General features: G+C 38.5%; 1 protein-coding gene across 3 annotated transcripts; it reads right to left on the reverse strand.

The window, feature by feature from the left end:
- Positions 1 to 56: 56 nt before the first annotated feature.
- ANXA7 (annexin A7) lies at positions 57 to 26,592 on the reverse strand. Of its 3 annotated transcripts, XM_070470817.1 has the most exons (15): positions 26,436 to 26,592; positions 23,809 to 23,952; positions 22,896 to 22,950; positions 20,147 to 20,351; positions 19,464 to 19,565; positions 18,795 to 18,859; positions 18,325 to 18,390; positions 13,903 to 14,005; positions 13,595 to 13,689; positions 11,006 to 11,119; positions 10,594 to 10,764; positions 7,883 to 8,053; positions 7,727 to 7,802; positions 6,551 to 6,663; positions 57 to 4,182 (listed from the first exon to the last, which is right to left on the reverse strand). In XM_070470817.1, exons 2-15 carry the CDS (start codon positions 23,895 to 23,897, stop codon positions 4,060 to 4,062), a joined length of 1,548 nt encoding a protein of 515 aa, XP_070326918.1. In that variant the 5' UTR covers positions 23,898 to 23,952; positions 26,436 to 26,592; the 3' UTR covers positions 57 to 4,059. The 3 variants fall into 3 exon arrangements, with proteins under 3 accessions (XP_070326918.1, XP_070326920.1, XP_070326919.1); XM_070470819.1 differs by lacking the exon at positions 23,809 to 23,952 and having other exon boundaries at positions 26,436 to 26,590; XM_070470818.1 differs by lacking the exon at positions 18,325 to 18,390 and having other exon boundaries at positions 26,436 to 26,579.
- Between the last annotated feature and the right edge of the window lie 607 nt (positions 26,593 to 27,199).

A 27,199-nucleotide genomic window follows, 5' to 3' on the forward strand; every position in this document is an offset into this window, starting at 1 on the left:
CTTTCTCGACTCCTTTCTTTCAATAACCCTCCATAAATAGACAAACCAAAAGGAAATTTATTTAAAGATAAAAATCTTTATTAAACGATTTTGAAAACAGATCATTTAAGTCTTTCTCCGTGAAAAATGCAGCTAAGACAATATTTGCAAAGTAAGCGTCTCACACACTGTTGGGAAGAATGCAAAACCACTCTGCTTCTAGTGTGCAATATTTACACAATAAACAGACTCCAAGTATATGATGTTAATGGAAAAATTTAATCCATTTGAAATTGAGCATTACCTCAGAGTTGGAAAGGCAAAATACAATAGCAAAAACCTGGAAACAACCCAAAGGAAGAGTGGATGAACACACTGATAATATATTCAAAAAATCGCATATTACAAAGTAGTCGAAATGAATGAACTATAGCTATTCACCATGTGAATGAATCTTAGCAGTATACATACTTTAAAATGTTGCACTGTTAGGAGCCACTTGAGGGGGACTCCTGGCCAAATCAGACAATTTGAACATCAAAGTAAACAATAATGGATTACAATCTGTTGAATAAGATAGGAATACACAAGTTCACATTGATATGATGAAGAGAAAGGCAAACTCTTTATATCAGTTGAATGCTAATCCAATAATGGAGAGGAAATGATTGAAACAGAGAATTACCACTTGGCACCAACTATAGAAGTGGATGATTTAGACACGGGTCTTCAGTGCTAAGGCTGGTATGTGGAGGTTTGATAAGGAATAGTTTACTGGCATGATTTTGGAATACTTATCAATTACAAAGGAAAAACTGAATTTAAGAAGCCAGCATGATCAAGTGATCAAGGTTAACATCACCAGTGTCGGGAGGAGTCTACATTTTATGCCTCCTGATGAGACTCACTGAGAAAAGCAAGGCATCATTTTGTGGTATTCCTACAGACAAAGGACCCAGGTTGTGAGCCATCCTATAATAAAAGCTTGTACCTTTTAATAAAACTGTAAATGCTACAAAAGACTGGCAACTCTTTCAGATTAAAGGAGTCTGAAAATACACAACTAAATGCAGTACGTATTCCTGTACAGGATGTTGACCCAGAAATGAAAAGAGACATTGTTGGGATAGTGGGCGAAATTTGAATAGGCTTAATAGATTGGGTGGTAGTGTTGTACCAATATTGATTTACTGATGTGGAAGATTGTTTGCCATTATGTAGAAGAGTGATCCTGTTTAGGGGAAAACACCCGCTGGAGTGTTTAGGAGTGATGGGACAGGATGACTGCAGTTTGCTCTCTCAACCCACCAACAGTTCAGATAAAGACTAATAACAAAAGACATATGCACGCACACACACACTCAAAGTAATGACCCAATAAAATATTAACTGTATTAGAATCTAGGTAAAGAGGACATGGGAGTTCTTTGTACTGTCCTAGCAATTCTTCTATACATTTGAAATTATTTCAAAACAAATTATTAAACTATACACACACTCACACATTATTTTCCATGGATAGTCATGAGTCTAATTTTAAAAATAAATTGCATTTCTGCTAATAAACACATTAAAATTATAAAAATTGAGAAAAATGCTTTTAAAGTTAGTGTTATAAGTCATAAAAGTTCTCAAAAATAAAAACATGTAACTGTTGAGTAAGACGTTTCTCCCTGGATTTTTTCCCAAGTGAAGACTGCGACTGAATTTATGCTGAGATAACTATCCTACCTTATACACATTGTAGTCTTTTTTGGGACCACATGGTTTGTGGGATCTTAGTTTCCCAAACAGGGGATCAAACCTGGGCCTCCAGCAGCAGCAGCATGGAGTCCTAACCACTGGATTGCCAGGGAATTCTCAATAACCCAGTTTAAAAACAGGCATTTTAATAGATATTTTCCCAAAGAAGATATGCAAATGGATAATCAAGAAAATATGGCCAGTCAAGAAAATATATTCATTAGTTATTAGGGAAATGCAAGTCAAAACTGCAATGAGATGCCACTTTACATCCACTAGGATGGTTAGAATCAAAGAGACAATGATAGTGTCGGTAAGAATGAAGAGACATTGGAAGCCTCATTCATTGATGGTAGGACTGTAAAATGGTACAGCTGCTTTGGAAAACAGTTTGGCAGATCCTCAAAAAGTTAAAGATACTACTACCAGCAATTCCTCTCCTGTTATTACAGCCAAGAGAATTGAAAACTTGTGTCCACAGAAAAGCTTGTGCAAGAATATTCATAGCAGCATTATTCATAATGGTAAATAGGTAAAAACAACCTAAATGTCCATCAACTGATAAACAGACAAGCAAAATGTAGATCCAAACAATGGATTATTCAGCCATAAACAGAATGAAGTACTGATTCATGCTACAACACAGGTGAACCTTAAAAACAGTACGTTAATTAAAAGAAGCTAGACACAAAGGGCCACACATTGTATAATTCCATTTATACATAAAACCCACAACAGGGAAATCCACAGAGACAGAAAGTAGATTAGTGATTGCCAGGGGACAGGCAGGAAGAAAGGAAAGAAGGACTGACTGCTAATGGGTGGAAGTTCTCTTTTTGGGTGATGCAAATATTCAAAAATTGACTGTGGTGACTATTGCACAAGTGTGTGAATATCCTAAAAACCCACTAAATTGTACACTTTAAAAGGATGAATCGTATGATATATGAGTTATATCTCAATCTTTAAATGTTCAAAAACATAATTCTCACAAATTTTCTTTCCTTGCTAACTTACACCCCTTTTCCTTTACCAAATCCCATTGCTGTTAGTTACTTTTCCAAAGTCTATGTCAGAAATCTATCTTGGCCTGTTATCCTTCTACCAATGTGTCTTGCTTTCACCTTACAGTACAGTTGTACATAGGCCTATCTCTCTTAAGAGTAAGGTTGTGTCTTATACCACCTTGCATGTATGTCCCTTGGCACTTACCACCAAACAAATGTTCATTGAATTACAATTGATATTTACTATTCTTTCCCTCAATTTTTAGTACAATCATTCACCATATATATATTAAATATCTGCTTTGTGCCAGGGAGTTCAACAAAAAGAACAAATAGGGTTATTATTCTCAGAATAATTTATAATCTAACAATACCCTTGTATCCTAATTTTTGTTTAGATCCCCCACTAGATTACAAACCTCCTTCCTTTGTAGTTTCCCTAACTACCTATTGTAATGCTCAACATAATAAGCAATTGCTCAGTACTGGGAATAAACCCAGGTTTGAAATCACACTGCTATAGCACTGAGTTCCTGAACTACTTCTCCAAAGAACTAATATTCAATCTCCCAGGAAGAAGATTTAAGCTTCATTCATTCACTAATTTGGCACCTTTTATGTGTCAAGCTTCATTTTCTTGAATCATGATTAAACTGCAACTAGAATTATTTTATAATTTTTTTTAAGAAATCAAGGGCCAATAAAGATCTATAGGCAGTCTTAGCAGACATAAAAGTAGGCTATATAGTTTAGGCATATAAACATATAATCTCTTTTTAAAAAGCTGCTACAGCCAATACTAAACTATTTTCTATGTGGGAAGTTCAGCGTTTATGAATATAGAATACTAATTTATGTGAAGTAAGATGCAAATTACTCTTCTAGGTCAAAACAGCTGAATTTGTTTTAAAAAGTAATATAGTTTTGACATATTACCAACTATAACTGTCCAATGGAAAGCAAAGGGTTTTTTCTAATGTTCAACATTATTTATTCAAATTTATTCAATATTATTACACAGAATTTGAAACTGTTGTGACTGTTACTCAATTTGGTACCTCATTTAGAATAAGAGCAGTGAGAATTAGGCTTTACAAACATTGCATTATTACTTTATCATTGTGATATGGCTTTACTTGATTGTACATAGAAAAAAAAATAACATTGGAATTAAGGCAATAACCACATGTGCAAACCAAGCACAATACCCTGACACAGTCCTTAGTAAAAGCTCTTTTGGTTAGGTGAGGGTTGATGTTGCTGCATGCAGGTCAGTCATTGCTTTGAAGGATAAGCTTTGAATAGCTTCATTCACTTATAAAGATCTCTCCTACTGGCCCACAATGGCCAGAAGAAGCTTTCGGTAATCTCCACTCGTGTCACTTGCAATCACTGTGCCCAGCGTCTTCTGATACATCTGACTGAACATCTGTTTTATCTGCACAAGATCAATCTGCATACAAGACATGATATTTGTGATATTAGAAAAAAGTTGTTAAAGAAAACTGATAATTTATTAAAATTATTCTTTAATAGTGAAAAGATCCTAATTATAACCAAAGCAGAGGGGAAAAAACACCAAAGGACTGACATTTTATAGCTAGCATTTATACCAGCACTAGCAAAGTGTTGGTCAGGATGCAGAGAAGTTGGAATCCCTGTTCACTGCTGGTAGGAATGTAAAATGGTGCAGCCACTGGAAAACAGTATAGTAATTACTCAAATAAATAAAAACAGAATTACCATATGACACAACCATTGCACTTCTGAGTATCCACAAAAGAGAAAGCACAGGCTCAAATATCTGTACACTCATGTTAAAAGCAGCATTATTCACAACAGTCAAAGGGTGGATGCAACCCAAGTGTCCACTGACAGATGAATGGATAAACAAAAGGTAGTGTATACATTCCCTGGAGAAGGAAATGGCAACCCACTCCAGTATTCTTGCCTGGAAAATTCCATGGACAGAGGAGGCTGGCAGGCTACAGTTCATGGGGTCGACTAAGCACAATGTATACATACAATGGAATATTTTCAGCCTTAGAAAAGGAGGAAATTCTTATACATGCTACAATGTGGATGAACCTAAAAATGTTAAAAAGGACAAATACTTTATGATTTCACTTATATAAATTAACTAGAGTAGTCAAATATTGTAATACATAAGATAGGATGGTGGCTGCTAGGAGTTGGGAAGCAAAAAGAACGGTGAATTATTGTTTAATGAATATAGATTTTCAGTTTTGTAAGTTGAAAAAGTTCTGGTGGTAATGGTTGTACTTAATGTCACAGAAATTTACACTTAAAAGTGAGTAAAATGTTAATTTTGTGTTATGTGTATTTTATTATAATTAAAGAAAAGATCTTGCTTAGAAAATTTAAGTCTAAAAACAAAGACACAACAAAGTTTTTCCAAATATTGTATTATAGTTGTCTTTTAAAAAATGATTTACCTTCTTTCATATAATTTTGTAGTATATGCTTTCTTTCAATTAAAAAAAGTCTACTAAATATACAAAGTCAAAGAAAGGAATACATCTGAGGCTATATTTAAGTAAAAAGATAAAGATAAAACTTTTAAGTTATTTTATTATACAGTGCTGCTAAATTTTAAGAATTTTTATGTCCAATAGGATTAATCTGCATAGGTCTTTCATACAGCCTTTTGTTGGTTTTTTTTTTTTTTTTTTTTTGGCCATGCCTCACGCTTGCAGGATCGCAATTCCCTGACTGCTGAACCTGGCAGTGAAAGTGCCGAACGCTAACCACTAGACCACCAGGGAATTCCCTCATACAGCTTTTTACATGAGCAAAATGAAAACCCAAAGATAAACCTCTTCTTGAATTCCCTGGCAGTCTGTTTCACCAAAGCAAGCCTCTCACAGCAGGAAGAAGGTGAACACTATGCTTTATACAACCTCTACCAGCAGTGAAAAAGGGAGCTCTTAACGTCACTCATGGACTGACAAGCAACGGAGGAACTTTTAAGAAACTAACATTCTAAGTGAGACAGAGAAAGACAAATGTTGTATGATTTCACTTACATGCAGAATCTAAAAAAACAAAGGAACAAATACAACAAAACAGAGCTATAGACACAAAGAACAAACAGGTAACTGCCAGAAGGGAGGGGGTTGGGGGCAGGAAAGAAATAGGTGAAAGAGTGAGAGATACAAACTCCCAGTTGCAAAATAAATGAGGGAAGAGTATGAATGAGTGGGGAATACAATCAATAACTATGTAATATTTTTGTATGGTGATATGTCATAATTAGACTTTTCATGGGAATCCTTTTAAAATGTACAGAAATATCAAATCACTGTGCTTTGTAACAGAAACCAGCAGAGTACTGTAGGCAAATACATGTCAAAAACGAACAAACTCATACAAAAAGATAATAAGATTTGCGGTTACTAGAGGTAGCGGATTGAGGGAGGCATACTAGAGAAAGACAATCAAAAGGTACAAACTTCCAGTTACAAGATAAGTTACTAGGGGTGTAATATACAATGTAATAAATATAATTAACACTGCTTTATGTTGTAGAGAGTAAATCCTAGAAGTTCTCGTCACAAGGAAAAATATTTTCCTTTAATCTCGTATTTTATAAGATGATGGATGTTCATTAAATTTGCTGTGATAATCACTTCATGATGTATGTAAGTCAAATCTCTATGCAGCATACGTTAAGTTTATACAGTGAGGTATGTCAATTACATCTCAATAAAACTAGAAGAAAAATTGTGTTTAATATTGCTAAGAAAAAAGAATCAACATTCAAAATCAAGTGAAGATCAGACAAAAAGAGAGAGCCTCACCTCACTTCGAGTGACCACAATCCTGACCAGGGTGGAGTCATCAGTGCCGGCGCCTTTCATGGAATAGTAGAGCCTCTCAGCAAAGAAGGCAGGGCGGTTCAGGGCACACTGCACTGAAAATGACAGAGGCTTCAGACGTGAAATCATGACTTGACAAAGATGTCCACACACCAGCTTCATCTATCACTTCCAGCTGCTTTTGATCATTTCCTATGTAATTATCTCAGAAATCTTAAGTGACTTGTAGAATGCTCTCCCCCTTGATTTTTCTCAGCACCCATCTTTCTTTCCAGCTGCATCAGACAGTCTACCTTCAATTCTACAAGGTTCCCTCTGGCCAGTACCCATTTTCTCTCCACAGATGCAGTCACTTAAGATTCTTAATATTTTCCCCCTTAACATGAGAAAATCTGTAGCAATTGTACCCTGGTAATACCTAACTAAACGGAATAATGACTAAAATCTGAATTCTAGATGTCAAATGTATCATTTGACTGAAAGAAGGATGTAAGATAGATTCCAATATAAATAAGAAAACACAGACTTGAGAATGATAAGAAATATGACATGTTTTCTCTTAGGAAAATTAAATTAGCAAAGGCTCTACCTTTCAGAGAGATGGACTGACTGTACATTATTGTGTTAGCTACAATTACAATAGTAGTATTTATAAGATATTCAATTGCTAATACCAGTGTGTTACTAATATTCTCTTTAGTCTTATATTCTCCATGAGAACAAAATTTCCATTTCATTAAGCTTCTGGATGTCAGGACACCAAAAACTGGGTTTTTAATTTCAAATGGAAAAGGGTCTCATGTGGCTAAATACTTGAAAGACACTTGGGGGCTCAAAATGATACTTTGTGTGGTGGCACTCTGTGGTTTCCTTAGGGCTTTCCCTTTTACCTTAATGGAAATGCTACAATCCATTATACACTTTTGTATAGTCCTCAAGAAGGGTATAGAGAATAACGACCAAATAATTCCAAAACAATCCTATTTGATTACACCACCAACCATTCATAGGGAACTGCATATAAAAACATAGGATTAGCTTGTCTCTGCCTAAGCAGACTCCAGGGAGGCTATACTAAGAATCGGGAACAACTCTTCAAAGCCTCCCTCATTTACAAACAAAACGAAGCAAAACACAGGAATGTAAAAAGTGTCTTACAGATGGTTTTCAAACCGCTTTCAACATTTCCGGAAAACTCACGGCTGACACTGCTTAACAAATCTCGATTAGCCATCTGTAGACAAGAAAGTATAGGGGTTGAAATATTTTGACACCTTAAAATAGAAGCAAAATCTTCAAAAGAAAAGCTCATACCCTGGAATAGGCCTCCATGGTAGCTTTCAGCTGAGGAAAGCTTCTTGTGGCAAGAACCATGTTAAAGCAAGACTCATCTGTCCCTAGTCTCCCCTCACCAGCCTGGTAGAGACGCTGAGCATCTTCCTGAGCCAGTTGGTGGTTAACATTCTGGTTCTCATCACGATTTCCCTGCAAAAAGAGGAAAGCAGGAGTTAGAAGCAAGTGATACAAGTTCTATTTTTAAAACAAGGTTTTCCAATCTGGTCACTTTTGAATTTAAAAGGATAATTTACTAAAAATTAATGCATAAAGTTTGTCATGCTTATCTTTCATTTCCAAAGAAACTATACTAGTGTAACGAGTATTTTATTACATTGCCAACTGTGGATTTTATAATGTATGATCATGGTTTGATGAGGTTATATTAAAACAAGAGGTTTTACAGGGCTTTGAGAGCTAAATTAGAAAACGTTTCCATGAAAAATTACACAGACATTTTACTTTTGAAGGTATAGAAAATTTTACTGACATTCAGTTTAAAAAGCTTACTGAAGAGACTAAAGAGACAGGGATTCTTAAAGAAATTACTCTTTTGGGTTTGATCCTTGGTTTACAAGCTGCGGGGGTTTTTTGTTTTTATTCAATAAACATTTCTCCAGTAGCAGGTATTAAAAGTCTAGGTATGATACAAACCACAGAGATTGGAAATGATTATCTGGGCCAGGAGAAAGAGACTGGTATGTATTGAAACTGCAAACTATAGCACCTCCAGAGGCTGTGGCCACACACAAAGACTCATGATCCAGCAAGTCCTGAACACTAACAATGCAGCCACTTCCACCCTCTGGAAGAAATCCCACGGCCATCAAAGGAATTTTCAAAAGAAAATTTCATCGAAAGAATTTTCGCTTCTCTTGTGATAGGGTCTCCTTCTATCAGTCCATGTTCTGAGCCAGTGAGCACTGTCTTCTTGTCTAGCCTGGGGAGAGATACACTGAGATGTCCTAGAAGCTGGATATCCCTGAGCTCCAAGGTCTGAAGTAAGTTTAGATTTCTCATGATGAAGCGACTCCTAAGCCATCTTTGAGGACCTCGTCTCCTAGGAGATATGAGCTACCACTCAAATTAACAAAGTATGATTCTGCTTAGCTGGGATTTAAGATCAGCATTATACTGAGTTTCACTTTATATTCACCATGTACCTAAAAGGTATGGAGCACTTATTTTGTACCAGGGCGTATTAGTCAGGGTTCTCCAGAGGAACAGAACCAACAGGATGTGCTAATGTGGTGGGGACACAAGAAAAGACAAGGCCCCTCCCTCCAATGAAGTTAAGCCAAAAGAGGGAGCATATAATATAGAGGCTTTGTGAACTTCCTTTCATTCATCCAAGTGTAATCTTAACATGTAAGTATTTATTATGAATGTATGCATAAAAATGATGTGAGAGACTTTAAGAAGTTATAAATAACACAAGTACTGACAGTCTGTATCAATTTATAGACCAAACTCTTCCCTGGGATGGGATGGGGGAGAGAGAGAGAGAGGAAGCTCTGGGCCTGAATAAGAGTAAAGCTTAGATGGGTAGTTGGTTTCTTTCTAAAACAGAAACACAAACCCAAACAAGGGAAAGGTCGCCCTCTAGAGTCTTAGTGTCTGTCTGAGGAACAAAATGGAGGTGTGTTCCTTGAAGGTTGAGGAACTGCTTTCTCAAGAGCACTGGCACAAGCAACGTGTAGAAGCCTATTATTCTAGAGGGGCAGGAGGCAAAGGAGCGCAACGACTCCCCAAATGACTGCCTTTGGATTCAAGCACACAGTAAGCTCTCATTGTCCTAAAACGCTACTTCCTGGAAGAGGGCCCTTTATTTTGTAAAATGGTTGGGCCTTGAACCCTGCATAAAAAGACATTCAGCAGCTCATTAAAGTCTGAATACCTGTTTTGGAGCATTAAATCTCTGTTTCTGATTTTCTCTCCACGCCAGCTCTGTCACGGTAAGTTCAATGTCCTCCCACCCATTGGCTTTGCTTCCTCATCTCCACGCCCACACACTCTGGCACACTGTCCTTTCTGCAACTATATCCTTCTGCTCTGAGAGCCTCGCCTCTACTTTTAGAGTCTTCAAGACTGTCCAACCTTGTGCACTAGCAGGATAGCCAGTAACTCCTGATACTGAATCAGTGTGCTAGTCTTTTGCATCATCTCTTTCAAATATACCCTGATTATTTATAGTATCATTGCAAATACCCTATTTGGAGAATTTTCTGCAATCTGCCAGCACATCTGGGGAATCAGAACAAGGAAGGTACTTAAGAACAGTATTTCAGTGAATGCTGAAATGTTTTCTGCATTTCTGTCTCACTCTCGTCTAACTTGGCATGGCAGACCTGCATATCTTCAGCTGATGGTCCCAATTACCTGGCAGTACAATGCTAAGCTTAAAAGTATAGATTCATCTTCATTCTAAGACACAGAGCCTCAAGGTGATCTCTGATTTCATACAACCTTCATGTGGTTAATTGCTGATTCCTTACAACAACCAGATTTGCAGAAATAATTTTCAATACAGAAACAAAGAAACCCATACAGAGGATTCTCTGTTGTCCCTCTTAAAGATGTCAAGATTCCAAGGGGGCTAGATATTAAAAGGAATAAAGAATGCCCACTGGCAGTAGGCAGTAAAGAATGTTCCCTCCACCAACACTCAAGACACTTAATTCAGTACTCACCTGGCACATGGATACAAGTAAACGTTCAAAATGCCCTGATGTATCTGACCTAATGTCCTTTTCAAGGTCTCGTCCAAATTCTGATTGATAACATCTGACTATTTCTCGGATTTCCTGGTTTGTTCTTGTGCACAAAATTTCAATCAACACACGTTCCTGAGTTCCTGCTCCCTATGTGAAATGAAGGGAGAATGAGAGAGAATTATAAACAAAAAGCAAATTTCTGCAAGTTATTAAATCTTTATGCTCCATCAAACATAACTTTGGCCTCCAGACTGAAAAGCTCTATATACTCAGATGATATAAAATAATGTATTGGTTTACCTGTCACGGTAAACTCAGAACTGCCATAATTTATGGGGTTTTACATTTGAAATAGGATAAAATACTCAAAGTAAATGCCATATAGTACCTTCATTGCATTCCGTAAACTCCAGGCATCATAATACGTAGGTGGCATGAACAGGGCAAGGATCAGTTCTTCCATATTTCCACTTAACTCTGATTTAAGATCTTTGATTAAATCCTGTGGCATTACAAACACAAATTCGGTATATGAGCTCTCCAAATTTTGTTTTGCTTAATTATTTTAAGAAAAATACGAGAAAAATGGAATTGAACTACTTTAAGAAAACCTCAATTTCTGTTCAGAATATCATACACTACAGAATTAGTATTTAAGCGCATTACATTCAAGAAGATATATTTTAGTATTTTAGTTGTTCTATCAATAAATACTTAATAATAAACTTATTGTAGTTCTGCCACTACATCAGGTACAAAATAAGAGGAATAGGAAACAAAGAATAATTCAAATTAACAAAATGATAAACAGGTATTTACTTAGTATAAGAAACGGTTCTTCTTTTATGAGGAAGCAGAAATCATCATCATTGTGTTCTTACTTGAGAAGAGAAGACAAACATCTAAAAACTAAACTAAAGCAGCCTGCTCTCCAGCACCAGATGAATAAGTAGCACAGAAGTAAGTTGAAATAGGAAAAGTTAAAAGTGGGCTAGAGAGCTTCAGAGAAAACTTTAGTGAAGATATTGAAGAGTATGTGAAAATTAGCAAAGAGAAAGGAGAAAGATATTTCAGGTAAGGAGGAGGAACACAAACAAGAACAGAAAAGCTGCTCCTAGCCTTGGCTACATGCATTAAAATAATCTGCAGAATTTTCCTAAAAAAAAAAATTTATGTCAAGAATGAATACTCAGAGATTCTGCATGTGTTTTTAAGTTTGAAAAGAAATTATGATATTCTTCTCAGGTTGAGAATTACTTAGTATAGACGCAAGAATGAGCAGAGCTTATTCAATGGGACAATAAGACAACCAATTTTGTTAAGAATAATGTTTTTAGACATTAGTAAAACAAAGTTGTAACTATATTCTTGGATTATTACCTTGAATACCAAGCTAAAGAACATGGATTTGATTCTGCATGCTGGGAGGAGTCACTGAAAATTTTTATATAAGAAAACAACAGGCAGTATGGATTATAATGACCAAAGATATACATGAAATTTAGCCTACTGGCATATTTAGATAAAGAGTAATAAAGGTTTGGGTTTGAGTGGTTACAATGAAAGTGGAAAGGAAAAAACAGAGATAGAAGACACATTTCTAAAGAGCCTTTTTACAGATTATATCAACAAGACAAGCAATAACCAGTTGCCAGGACAAAGCAGGGCCTGGCATACATAGGCACTGAAACAATATTCACTGACTGACTGAGAAAGAAGAATGTGGGATCAAAGACTCCACAGCTGGCTAGAGGAACAGTGTTTTTATTAGTAAAAAGTCCAGAGAAAAAGTGGCGGTGGTTAACGACAATAGTCTGGGAATTTAGTTTTAATTCAAAAGTGATACATGAGAAAATTTAGGACAACAAAGCACAGACTACATGTGAACTAAAGAAATTCATAATACAAAAAATATTTTTGTGAGAAAAGTGAGTCTGATGTGAATCCTAAGGAAACCTAGGGCTTGTGTCGCTTAAGCATCCTTAAGACTAAGGAAGTGGACTCTGGGTTGGGCAGAGAGGGGAAGCAGAATGGAAAAGATGAATCAGGTCAGTGGACCTCTACTCCCATTCTGAGAAAAGTTAAATGGATGCAGAGAATGTCGGAAAATTTTTAGGACTCCTATCTGAATGACAAACCAATGCTACCCCCTTTTGCCTTTTATGTTTAAGAAGCGATGGCACCTGTCAGCCATAGAACCTTGCTGGATTTAGTCACTGATCATCCACTCAACAAGTATTTATGCAGCTATCTGCTACTGTTCCTGTACTTGGTACTATAAACACAAAGATGAATATGACATGGTTTGCCCTAGGGCAGCTCACAGTTTTTAGGGAGTGGGCACTGAGACTAGTTACAGCAGAGGTTTTACGAAGTGCTATGAGATCACAGTGGAAGAAGCAGCCAAATTATACCCAGAGCAATGAGAGAAACTTCACAAAGTAGCTTAAACAAGCCAAATCCTGGAGAGCTTATTTGCCATGCAGCAAAAGAGGAAAAGGTATTCTAGGACAAGAAAACAACATATATCAACCACAGAAGCATGTGTGCAGGGAACGGGAAGAGGTTCTATAAAACTGTAAAACAGGATATGTTTAGAAGGAGGGAGAGAAGTGAAAGATGCTGCCAAGGGCCAAGAATAAGCAAGGGCCACATAAGAAGTCCTTGAATCCCACTTTAAGGAGAAGATTGAGAACCAAGCTACTGATTATGATTATGGTCATAATCTACTTTCTACTGAATATGTGTCACCTACCAGACATAGTAAATGGGTATGATTATTGGAGAGAATTGGAAAGGCTTTTAAGAGAAATAAATATTGAATACACCTCTTCTGGGGTCTCTGAAGTCTAGCTGTCTCGACTTTATACTTATCAGTACTAATAAAAATATAGTATCCAACCTGTCAGAATTAAGGGCCTACAGGCCACTGATCTTGCTAACTCCTAAAAAGAAAATGAAACAAAACAAAACATACCTTGCCATACATGGTCTTAAAAGCTGCTTTAATTTTTTGCCTTTGGTCATTGGAACGATTGGCCACAACATCTATAATTGCCTGCTCGTCTGTACCTGAAAGAACCACACACGTCTAAATAAGGATGAGGTCTGTGTGGGGTGCTCACTGAGGACATTTTTTAGATTACAAGGTGCCTGGTGCTAGATTAAATTGAGGCGTGTGCACACAGGCTCACATATAAACTTGGCTGTATGATATAAACCTTATTTTTACTTTATATCCAATCACTTGAACTTATAAATAAGACAAAAATATGTTTTCCTTACCAAAACCCTTCATCGCTTTACGAAGAACTTCAGCATCTCTCATGGCATCGAAATTGGCAGCAGGTCGGATTGTTCCGTGAGTTCCCTGGGTCATTGCGGCAGGCTGAGAACAAGAGGTATAAAATCCAGGTCGGTTATTGTGGTAATCTAATCCTTTCACAGTATATACATATACCAAATCAACATGGTGCATACCTAAAACTAACACAATGTTCTATTTCAATTGGGTTTCAGTAAGACTGGGAGAAAAACAGTATGAAAAAATGTTCAACATCTTGAATAAAAGAAACACTAGTTTAAAAAAGAAAATCCCTCCCAACTCAGGTTTCTTTGCTAATAAGACAACAACTTAAGACTTCTCCAATCATCACTCTTAGGCAAGAAAGCCAGTGCTGAGGTTTCAGGACAAGAATATTTATTTTTGTGGCAGAACAGATAGAGACTATCCTTCTCCTGCCAAAAGAGAGCAAGACACCAAGCTTTCAGGAAGCAAGACAGTCAAGCTTGTGAAGTTAGTCACAATCTTTCTATGCCTTGGTTTCCTTCAAGGGAGAATAGGGAGGAAAAGAGATTGATCCCTGAGTAGTGTGAGATGAGTGGCAGTGTTTTATTTAAAGAATATAATAATGGCTTTAGAGAGGCAGAGTCGGAGTTGCCCAATGAGATTTCAAACAAGCAATGTAATTTTGGTAATCTCTCTTCATTTTTAGTATAGGCTCTGATTATTAGACATAAAGTAAAACATATTAAAATAAGAAAGGTACAAAAATGAAATTGATGACTAGAGACTCTTGGAGTTATTTATTAATTTTTTAAGGATAAACCAAAAAGCAAGACAATGGATACATTTTTTAAACACCAATCTATGAAGAAATTTAAAAATCACCAATGACAAAGACCATAGTAATAAGTGTTTCAGGCAAGAATCACTAATTTGATGCTAAAATTAGTGGGTGAAAGTATAATTTGTATACTTTGTAACATTACAGCAGAAAACCTAGCAGACATCATCTGAAACAAATGATCAACACCAATTATCACCAGTAAGAGGGTAAATCAACAGTAAGTGCCTCCTGATAAGATGCACTAGGGGCACAACCTCACTTCTGTGGTGTTCCTGAGAAAGGCATAACCTAGATTAATCAGAGGGATTTATCAGACAAACCCAAACAAAGGAGTACTTTACAAAATAACTGGCAGTACCCTTCCAACATGTCAAGGTGATGAACAACAAGGATTGAAGAACTATTTCATATTGAAGGAAACTGAAGAGACATGACAACAAATGCAGGGTTTCATCCCGGATTTGATCCTGAGCTGAAAGGACATTACTGGGACAGTTGATGAAATCTGAATAAAGCCTAAAGGTGGAGTAACAGTATCATTAAAACATTAATTCTTGATCATTGTATTTATGTAAGAAGTTAATATTTGGGAAATCTGAGTAGAGGGTATGTATATAGGAATTGGCTCAGTCAGTAAAGAATCTGCCTGCAATGCAGGAGACCTGGGTTTGATCCCTGGGTCAGGAAGATCCCCTGGAGGAGGAAATGGCTACTCACTCCAGTATCCTTGCTTGGAAAAATCCCATGGACAGAGAAGCCTGGCAGGCTACATATAGTTCATGGGGTCGCAAAGAGTCAGACACACTTAGTAACTAAACCATAGATAATTTTTTACAACTTTTTAATGTCTGAAATTATTACAAAGTTAAGTTTAAAAATTCTAAATACAAAGTTATGAAACAGTTTATTAGTTTTCTTAAAAGACTCAAATCAGGGCTTAAGAGAGATGAAATGAGACAAGATGATATCCCACCACATTTTTAAAAAATTAATTTAAATAATATATTTTATTTAACCAAGTATTTCTAAAGTATCATTTAAAGATGAAATCAACATTGTTTCAAAATATAAAATGATTCAGCTGCTATTTAGGCAACTGAAACTGTATTTCAAGTTATACCCATTGAATACCTGTGAGGACAAAGTGTTTGGGGAGAAGCAGACCAGACCACCTTTCAGCAAACACTTTTACAGTCTGTAATTCCTCCCACTCATCTATACATTTTTTTCTACCAATAAGCCTAACAATCATCTGTCACTAGTTTCTAAGCCAGCAATGTAAGCAAAGAACTAACAAGAAATATTTGTATTGTGGTTTTAAGGAAAAACTAAAAATATTCTACTTGTAGCATATATTCAAGTAGAAAGATTTTTTCAACATATTGCCTTTCAGTTCAGTTCAGTCGCTCAGTCATGTCCGACTGTTTGCGACCCCATGAATCGCAGCACGCCAGGCCTCCCTGTCCATCACAAACTCCCGGAGTTTACTCAAACTCATGCCCATCAAGTCGGTGATGCCATCCAGCCATCTCATCCTCTGTCATCCCCTTCTCCTCCTGCCCCCAATCCCTCCCAGCCATCAGGGTCTTTTCCAACGAGTCAACTCTTCGCATGAGGTGGCCAAAGTATTGGAGTTTCAGCCTCAGCATCAGTCCTTCCAATGAACACCCAGGACTGATCTCCTTCAGGATGGACTGGTTGGATCTCCTAGGAGTCCAAGGGACTCTCAAGAGTCTTCTCCAACACCACAGTTCAAAAGCATCAATTTTTCGGCATTCAGCTTTCTTCACAGTCCAACTCTCACATCCATACATGACCACTGGAAAAACCATAGCCTTGACCAGACGGACCTTTGTTGGCAAAGTAATGTCTCTGCTTTTTAATATGCTATCTAGGTTGGTCATAACTTTCCTTCCAAGGAGTAAGCATCTTTTAATTTCATGGCGGCAGTCACCATCTGCAGTGATTTTGGAGCCCCCCCCCAAAAAAAAACTCTGACACTGTTTCCACTGTCTCCCCATCTATTTCCCATGAGGTAATGGGACCAGATGCCATGATCTTAGTATTGTCTTTACATGAGGCTTAATGTATCAAAAACTATGAAAGTTTCCTTTGATGTAACCATTGTGACTAAAATCCTAAGCAGGGCAGAAGGTTCTGTTTAAAATACACTGAACTAGGTAGTAAGAGAAACTAACTCCCATCAGGTACTGTTTGATGACTCTCATTTTGTCATCTTGTTTCTAAAAACAAAAACAACAAAAACTTATTCCATTTTTCATCTGGAGGGAAAAATGGCTTTGTTTTATTCTTTGTTCAAAGTCTAAGTTTGAAGTGACTCTTCATCAAGAACACTATCATCCTGCAGGCATTATTTTGAACTCAAGAGAAATCAGGGTCCATGTTCTTGAGGTCAAATCTCTAACTACGAAGGATTTCCCAGCACAGCAAAGCCCATACTATCTGCCACCAAGAGTTCCACCCTTTGGCACCCATTTGATTCCAAACTTCCTGCTGAAAAACTGCCATAGAAGTTGAATTGGATCAATCAAGAGAGGTCACTTCCTGAACTACTCAACCAAGACACACACACACAGCAACCAACCTCCACCAGAGGATTTTCAGTGACAGGGAGCTCACAGGTAGTCTATTCCATCTCCATCTAAAAGCTCTTCCAAAATCTACTGCTCTGTTAACTCCCTGGTTTTAGCTTAAGGTGGTAATTGTTACACAAGATAAGCTGCAGGTATATGTGTATTTTACTTTAAGTGTTTTTATGTTTAAAAATCTTTTATATTCAGTCATAAAATGATGTCTTTAAAAGTAAATGCATGCTTAAACTAAGCTAAAATAAAAATTCTCATAACAAATGATTAGAATCGCTACAGATTTATAGTGTGATTAACAATCAACTTTCAACAAAAGAAGTGAAAGCAATTTACTATGGGCTTTCAAGGAATATCATTTACTCTATCAGTAAAGTAGCATATTTTACCAAAGAGACCACTGTTCTGGGAAGCAGAAGAGCTAGGATCTAGTCTCAGCTTTGCCATTCACTAGCTGTGTGGCCCTGGACAAGTTCCTTAATCTCTCTGGAGGTCAAATACCTCAAATCAGGAAAGTAAGCCAAAAAATGGCTAAATTGTTTCTCTTCCAATACTGTAATCCCTTTCCCAACCCAACCAAAGAAAAAGCTTAAAAATGCTAGACTTTTATGAACAGACAGTATGAAATGAGAAAATCAAGATAAAGTAAACATAAAACTGCAATATAGGGTATAAAAGAAATAACAAGTCAATTAAAGAATAAAACTTAATATTAAAGTAAGGAGCTACACTGAAATGGGGCAAGGATATGATATATGGGAGACCTTCTGAGACTACTGAAAAATCAATTTAACAGACATTAATCACTACCACACTTAAGGGGCCTGCCAAGCACTAGAGGGACATAAAGATAAAATAGCTATCGTGAGCCCTCAAGGAAGTGGTGAGAGACAAATACACAAGAAATTGGAAACAAATGAAGGCACGTTTAGGGGATTGAGTGATTAGTGAACATTAGAAACCTTACTCACTTCACTGCTATAATCCAAAGAAACAGGAGAGAAAACAGGATAGGAAGGAAAGGATTCTGTATTGATCTGAAAGAAGAGTGTAAAAGTTATAAAGGCAAAAATGGAAAATAAAACCATACTTCATAAAACAAAGCTAGAAATATCAATCACCCAACCACCTGAGTTCATAGTTATACTGCCAGCAAGGGAGGAGGAAAAAGAATGAAAACCAATGCCGAGCAATTCAAGTGAATCTCTATGAAAAAAAGAGTATGGGTGTCATCACCTGGGAGAAGGGACCTATGTTTGTCTTATCAAAGTCATCAGGACACTGGTGGACCAAAGAGCATGGAGTCTATCAGAAGCAAAGATTAAAGTCTTAAGTGTCTCTTACAGACCATCTTCCCTGCTTCAAGGAAATCTCGAAGATCAATAAAGGAGTAGTGCCCTTCTTTAGCAGACTTAATTTAAAAGATAGGAACAAAAAATACCTGACTAGGGTAGGGAGATTGTCCTCCAGGATACTGAGATGGCATTGCTCCCCCAGGAAAACCACCTATATATTAAGAAAAAATAGAGCAAACAGGTATTAACTGATTTAATTTTTCAAAACAGCACTAATTTATTATGAATATGGAAACACATGAGAACATTCACACTTATGTTATTCACTAGAATAATTTTTAAGTATCATGATATACTGAATCAAAAACCAACTTTGGGCACAAGGACCTTTAAAAATATTCCATGTTCTAATTTCTTTAAAATAATTTAACATAATTTCTTTAAAAATAATACTTTAAAAAGAAGAACAAAATAGTTGAACCATATCAAATTCTGATTCCGTCTGGAAAGGATGGCAGCACATGGTTCTGGGCTCATTCCCTTATGTTACACGAATGATAGAGAAATTCCTAAAAGTTTTGTTTTTTTGGCTTCAGGAGAGATAATTTTTTTTTAATTGAAAAAAACAGGTCCTTATTTCCATCTTATGATTAAACTTTTTTATCAGATTAATACATTTCATGAAATCAGACAGTACCTAAGAAGTATTTAGTATTTACTAAAGATGATCCCAAACACAAACTAAGCTCTTTCAATGGCAACTGAAAAATTCAAAATATCAAGCCATCGTGCTTCTCTTGACAAGTGATACTTACCAGGTAGCGGGACCTGTGCTGGGCCACCCCCATAAGACTGTGTAGGTGGCTGTGGATAGCCAGGAAAGCCTGCTCCACCTGGTGGGGCTCCAAACCCTTGGCCTGGAAGAAGAACAAGAGAGAAAAATAAACAAACTATAGTGACAGGTCTCATGATTGAAGTGAAAACTTTACAAATAATAAAAGAAATATTCTATAATGCTACGGCAGCAGTCCCTTTGGTCTAAATTCAACGTCTCAACAACTCCTTCCCCATTAAAAAATACATTTAAAAAAATGCTACTTCTTTCATTTGCCCTAATGACATGATATGAAAGTGCTGTTTTTTCTCTTTTCTTTTTTTTTTTTACACCTTGTGGATAGAGCTGTCCTAAGGTCACAATCATGCTAAAATCAAATCCCTCAATCAGTTCTTAAGATTACAAATTATCAAGCAAACCATTAGTCCTTTATGATCATGAGATTTATTCTAATTCCTTCACAACAGAAGTTTGGAGATAGCTCCTGAGAATGCTCCAGCTTTCATGCCTCCGGTTTACCTTTCTCCCTTTAGCTAAGTCCTTACTATCTAAGGTAGAAAGCAGGCTAAGAGCAACCCTGATTTCATACAAAACAAGCAGGAACCAAAAGGATTAAAGAGAGAAGAAAAAAGTGTTACACTACTTCCACAACCCACGACTCACCTCCAGGATAGGATGGAGCCCCGCCTGGGTGTGGGGCACCGGGATAGCCTCCGGGGGCTGGATAACCAGCAGGGGCAGGGTAGCCTCCAGCTCCTGGGTAGCCACCACTCGGTGCTGGTGGGTAGGCACCTCCTCCCATTGGAGGAAAACCACTAGGATAAGGATACTGACCAGGAGGGGGGAAAGATGACTCCTGACCCGTAGGCTGAAAAACCAGAAAAGTTTTCAAATGAATGTGATCATTGAGAAATAGAACCTAGCTAAGAAAAGAGAGATAACTGTTAAGGTCTAGCTTATTCTTTTACATATTAAAAAGCCCATTAGAAGTCCTGGTTATCTCATATTAGTTTATCAGTATAGTAGTCTGTCAGGATACCTCTCTATCAGAATACAGTTTTATGTAAATCTACTTGTGTTAGGCAAGAAGAGTCTGTTTCTCTATTTGGGAGTGTCTCTTTTCAAAGCTCAAGGCTTCATGAACAACTAGCAAGGCTCAATATAGTTCCTTCATTTTCTGAGCACCTGGAAATATGGGAAAGATCTGCCTTCTCTACCCTAAAGAGAATAATTCATGGCTTTCTTGTAATACACCTGGACCTGTGTATAATAGAAAGAATAAAAAAGTGACCTGAGCACATACTGGGTGTGATATTTTGGACCTCAGTTCAGCTCACACAATGTCTAAGTCTGAAGAAACTGTTGTTGTTTAGCCACTAAGTCAGGTCCAACGCTTTGAGACCCCATGGACTGTAGCTGCCAGGCTCCTCGTCCATGGGATTTCCCAGGTAAGAATACTGGAGTCAGTTGCCATTTCATTCTCCAGGGGATCTTCCTGACCCAGGGACTGAACCCACTTCTGCTTGGTAGGTGGATTCTTTACCACTGAACCACCTGGGAAGCCCAAAGAGACTGTTACATGTTCACTAAATTTTTTCCCAGGCCACAGAGACTACATTTCCCAGGACCCCCTTACAGTAACATAGGACTGATAGGTAAACGACAGTGGACAGAAGTGGACAGAAGCAATGTACACCACTTCCAGCCTGGTCCCCATGACTTCCTGCCCCATCCTCTAAGATCTCTCTTCCTCTCTCACTTCCTTCATCTGACAGCTGGAAGCAAAGAATCCAGCGGAGGACTCCAAAGCACTAGAGGATGGTAGGGTCAATATACTAAGGCAATAGAGGACAGAAGGAGCCTGAAAACCCCCAAGATGAAATGGAACAAAGTCTCTTAGCTCCCTACCACACACTTTCCCCGTCATCCCCACTACTGGCTTCCAGGAGACTGGAGTAAGCAAGAAATAGGTTTTTATTGTGTTGAGCCACGGGGATGTTAAAACTGTCTGTTTTAGCAATTAGCCTATACTGACAGAAATGGTTGCTAGAGTCCAGTTTAGTATATAAGGACCTGGGAACATAGTTACAAATTTCATTTATCTTATGACAAATTCAGGAGAACTGTATATTCACTTTACACACAGGTACACATATTGTCACTAATCCATATAGGCCCCTCTTTCTATTTACCCAGAGTTACAAAGAAGCCCTACATACTTATAAGCATAAAGCTGAAATACACTAACCTCAGCTATGAGGTTAGTCCTCAGAACAGTATAGATAAACAACAAAGCAGAACTTGGTAGCACATTCATAACATGTCCTCAGAATACTAAAAGTCCCAGAACTACAAATCCATGGCCCTCTAATCCACTGCAACTTGTGTTCTCTGAGTCAGTTCAGTTTAGTTCAGTTCAGTCACTCAGTCATGTCCAACTCTTTGCGAGCCCATGAATTGCAGCACGCCAGGCTTCCCTAGCCATCACCAACTCCCAGAGTCTACTCAAACTCATGACCATTGAGTCGGTGATGCCATCCCAGCCATCTCATCCTCTGTCATCCCCTTCTCCTCCTGCCCCCAATCCCTCCCAGCATCAGGATCTTTTCCAATGAGTCAACTCTTCACATGAGATGGCCAAAGTACTGGAGTTTCAGCTTCAGCATCAGTCCTTCCAATGAACACCCAGGACTGATCTCCTCTAGGATGGACCGGTTGGATCTCCTTGCAGTCCAAGGGACTCTCAAGAGTCTTCTCCAACACCATAGTTCAATTTTTCGGCATTCAGCTTTCTTCACAGTCCAACTCTCACATCGATACATGCCCACTGGAAAAACCATAGCCTTGACTAGACGGACCTTTGTTGGCAATGTAATATCTCTGCTTTTTAATATGCTATCTAGGTTGGTCATAACTTTCCTTCCAAGAAGTAAGCGTCTGTTAATTTCATGGCTGCCCTTCTTAATTATTTTAAACATCCAACACAAAGGTTAAAAACCAGTGACTCATAGGATGGATTTAGTTTACATACATGTTGTATTGAATCATACTGTATTTAACATTTAAAAACATGCATTTCCCAATTAAAAAAAAAATAGGCAGTTTCATATAAAATCTAGATCGTTGGCTCTACTTAAAGAAATGGAATATCCAGGAACACTGAAGCAACCTCCCTGCATGGCCACATCAGACTGAAGTGGACTAACAGGCGCCTTTCCATAGGTGACGCAAGTCCCAGTAGCTCCTCCACAGCCCTGCCTTCACTCACGTACTCTACTCAGTACTTCTGGCCGTTTGAATTTATGACCCTTGCTCCAGCATATTTGTAAGATCTGTCATGGGCTGGCTAGTCCTATACAACACCTGTTCCAAGGACATGAGCTATTTTAGTGTCATAAGTGGCAATACTTACGGGATATCCAGGGAAAGGTGGGTAGCCTGTGGGGGGATAGCCTGGGTATGACATTCTGTAACAACAATAAGAAATGTCCTCTGTAATTTCCCAGAAGGAATAAGGCCTTTGACGATATACATTGTCACAATTTAAATAAAATCACATCTTCTGAAAGAAAGTGTCTAGCAGGCAGGCTGATTCAGTAGTTCTGAGATGGGGCCCGAGATTCTGTATTTCTAACTACACTTCCAGGTGATGCTATTGCTGCTGGTCTGTGAACAATATTTTGATATCAGAATATTTAGGCATTTCTGAATCTACCATTTAATTTGTCAAGTTTATCAACATGTGTTTTGGCTCTTATCCCCAGCACAGCTATAAATGATTTGTATTTCTCTTCTATCAAGACCCCAAACAACGACATAAACACAGTAATATATATAAAATAGATAACAAAGAAGGACCTACTGTTTAGCACAGGGAACTCTACTCAACACTCTGTAATGACGTATATGGTAAAAGAATCTAGAGTGGGTATATGTATAAGTGATTCACTTTGCTATACACCTGAAACTAACACTGATATACACAATACTGTAAATCTATATTCCAATTAAAATAAAAAAGATCCCAAACAAATCCAGTTCAACATTTATGAAAACCCATCATGTGATAAGCACTGTTCTAGGTGCTGATAAAGAGATAAGAGGGGCAGGGGGAAGTACCCTGCCTTTTGAATATATAGTATAGGAAAATTAGAAAATAAATTTAATTATTGTGTCCCTTATGACATAAGCACAGTACAGAAGTTAAAAACTTGCTAAATTGAGAATGAGTGGGCATATATCTAGTGGAAGTTAAAAATTACTAAGAAAGATAATAAGAATACTGATTCAGACAGTTCTAAAGCAGTCACTTGGGATCCAAAGACCTGGATGCAAAGGATGTTAAATCATTTTCTTTTTTCTTCTTCTTCTCCAAGCCCAGTTGATAAAAGGAGTAAAGGAGAAGCAATGCCATCTAAGAACAGTCAGATGGACCAAGGGTAAAAGAGGTCAGGTTCCAAAGGAAAAGTCTGAAAATAATTTATGCGAGAAATTAATAATAATTTTAAAGACAACAAGTGTTATAGCACCAAAGACTACATAAGCAACTTAAATTTCTAAATTTCAGGAACTGTTCCAGTGACAAAGTCCTATTTCTACAGTCTAAAACTACTACATTAAGTCTCAGTTTTAAGGGTTCTAGAGGAATTATGCCAACAAGAGTTTCAGAAAAGAATGAAAATAAGTACTATCTGCATGTGAGAAAACAAAGCAACTTTAAGAAAGTGAATCTGGGTACATTTTAATGAATAATAATATAAAAGAGTAGAATGCAATTCCATTTCCAGGATGTACTTTATAAAAATACTTAAAAAATGCAAAATTATTATACATACAAAGCTATTCATTACAGCACTATTTGTAACAAAAAAAGGTTAGGGAATTCCCTGGCAGTCCAGTGGTTAAGATTCAGTACTTTCACTGCTATGGCCTAGTTGGGCATAATTCATGCCATGTAGTGTGGCAAAATAAAACATTAAAAACCTAAAAGACCATTAATAAGGCCAAAAGAGATTACAGAGAGCCATACAATAAAAAGTTAGGCAGCTATTAAAAATGAGCAGCTCTCTTATATGAATGTCTGAGTCCTTTTGCTGTCTACCTGAAACTATCACATTGTTAACCGACTATACTCCAATACAAAAGAAACAGTTTAATAAAAAACATGGCACTGGGAAGACCCAGAGGGATCGGGTGGAGAGGGAGGTGGGAGGGGGGACCGGGATGGGGAGTACATGTAAATCCATGGCTAATTCATATCAATGTATAACAAAAACTACTGTAATGATGTAAAGTAATTAGCCTCCAACTAATAAAAAATTAAAAAAAAAAAACAAAAAAAAACAAAAAAAAAACAAAAAAACATGAGCAGCTCTCCTTTTATTAATATACAAAACCATCTCTAAGTCACATTAAGTGGGAAAAAAGCAAGATAAAAAACTGCATAGATAATTTGCAACTGAATGTGTAAAACATACAGTTATTTGTATATAGAGCATATCCCTGAAAGTAGACTCAACAAAGTAGGAAACAGAAATTGCCTCTGGAGAGGAGAACTGGAGCATAACAAGACTTTTCAATGTAGCTATAGACCTTTGGAATTATGCATGTATCATCTATTTCAGATTTTAAAAGCTTTTGTACAAAGCTTAAACAAACCCAAGGGTGACTCAACAAACTACTCAACTTCGCCCAAAGAATAATTAAGACTATACTAGTGAACCACAACTTTTACTTCCTTTTCAATATTCTTAGTCAGCAACTACTTTTAAAAAGACTAGAAAAGCATTCCTGGTTCTCCAAACCATCTCCACCCAGTGAGTCAACTACTAAAAGGGTTGGGTCTCACTAGGCAAGTCTCAGAGATGGCATGAAGCCCAGGAATACAGGAGGCAGCTGTTCCAAATTTATGAAACAAATGAAACAAAACAGGAAGGGTGAATGAAGATTGCCAACAGTAGATACTACAATTTTCCAAAATCTGCCTCTTGATTGGGAAGGACCATTTACATCTGTCAGCAAGGGCTCTTCAATAAAGAATTGAAGGCAGACACCACCCGTGAGGACTGAAAGGCTTTGGTTTGCAGTAGTTGAAATTCCCTCTTCTACCTCCTTATCTAGTACTTGAAACCCCTTCCCTGACTGGTAGGTAACTCATTATACTCATTATCTAATTAGGACAGGTTACTTTATCAGATCAGTTCCCCACTAACTGGCAGAAATTAAGGAAGTTTAGAGGCAGCTGGACGACTTCCTTTCATTTCTGTCACTTTATGGAGGACATCAGCCATCTCCTTCTGTAGAAGAATTCACCCAGGTTAGGCTCATATCCACACAGGTTTGCTGCCCTTTGGGGACTAGGAATCAAATCTGGAATGCTACTTCCTACAATAGTTTCCAAGAATTATAAACCTGGGCCAGTGTACAATTTTAGGCTTCCGCATTCGTCCTAGGGCTCACCAAGCAAAATACAAATTTCCCAAGTTTCCCTAAATTTGCTGTGTCACCAAGAAGTCCAGTCGGACTTAGCTGCCCGCTGGTTTCTCTACTCAGCTCTCCTATAGGGCCGCTTCATCTGGGCCATCCTCCGGCCTCAGTCCCTCCACCTGCGGTCCACCTGCCTGCGCCGGAGGCCCCACTGCTCCCTAGGATCCCCGGACAGCCGAGGGGCAGAGACACCCGGCGAACAGGACTTCCCGCGGTCTGGCCACCTCGCCGACCCCGCCCGAACGTCCCCACCAGGCAGCCCGGATCCCAAGATGCGCGCACCGAGTCGCCGGCCACCCATGGGGCCTAGAGGCCCCTCCAGCCTCCCCACCTCCCCCAGTCCCCCCGCCGGTTCGAGGCCGCAGGCGGGGCCCCGCCCACTCCCGGGTGGCCGGCCACGGAGCTGGGCGGGGCGCGGAAACCGAGGGGCTGAGGGGTTGCAAGCGTAGGGGGCGCCGTTCCTCACCTGACCCCGCGGAGCAGCGTCACTGCCCAACCTGGTCCGGGGCAAGATGGAGCCGGGGGCGGGTCCGGGAAGGGCGGGGCGCCCCCGGCCGCCGCCGGAGCCCGTTAGGGCAGTAGTCGCGGCCGGGAACGCCTCTGGGGCAGGACAGGGCGGTGCCGGCGGGACCCCGGCTCGGGCTCTCCCTTCGACCCCGCGTCGCCGCTCCACCTGCAAAGAGGAGGTCCCTTCGGGTGCACCAGCCAGTTTTATCACAGTTCCTTCTGGGCTCTCAAGCCATTTGGGAAACTGAGGCGGTTCTGAGGCATCCTGGAGCCCCTTCAGTGGAGGGCGGCAGAAGCCTCGAGACTGGAGGCCAGGGGCAGCCTCTCTGCCTGATGTGCAGTCCTGTCTGGTATCTTCTAAGGACAAGAACAGTGTCTTTTAATAGTGTCTTGTGAAATGAATATTCATGGAGATCCTAGGTAGTAGGAACACGAGATTAATCAAAACCTCTCCAGAAGGGAGTTAGGTGATTCTAGGCTCCTGTCACACCAGAGTCCTTTCGAATTACACACACACTAGCATTAAACATTTGAGGCGATTTCAAGGCCCAGAGCAGTATTTTAAACTCATTAAGAAAGTTTATTTTCCAAAGCAACAAAAAGACAGCTAGCTACCTTTTACAGTGGTTTTCAAACTGTGGTCCCCAGACTGGCAGCCGCCACATTTCCTGGAAACCTGTTAGAACCACAAATTATTGGGCTCCACCTTTGACCTTCTGAATT

The sequence above is a fragment of the Odocoileus virginianus genome, chromosome 7 (assembly GCF_023699985.2).
Source record: "Odocoileus virginianus isolate 20LAN1187 ecotype Illinois chromosome 7, Ovbor_1.2, whole genome shotgun sequence".
Classification (NCBI taxonomy): Eukaryota; Metazoa; Chordata; class Mammalia; order Artiodactyla; family Cervidae; genus Odocoileus; species Odocoileus virginianus.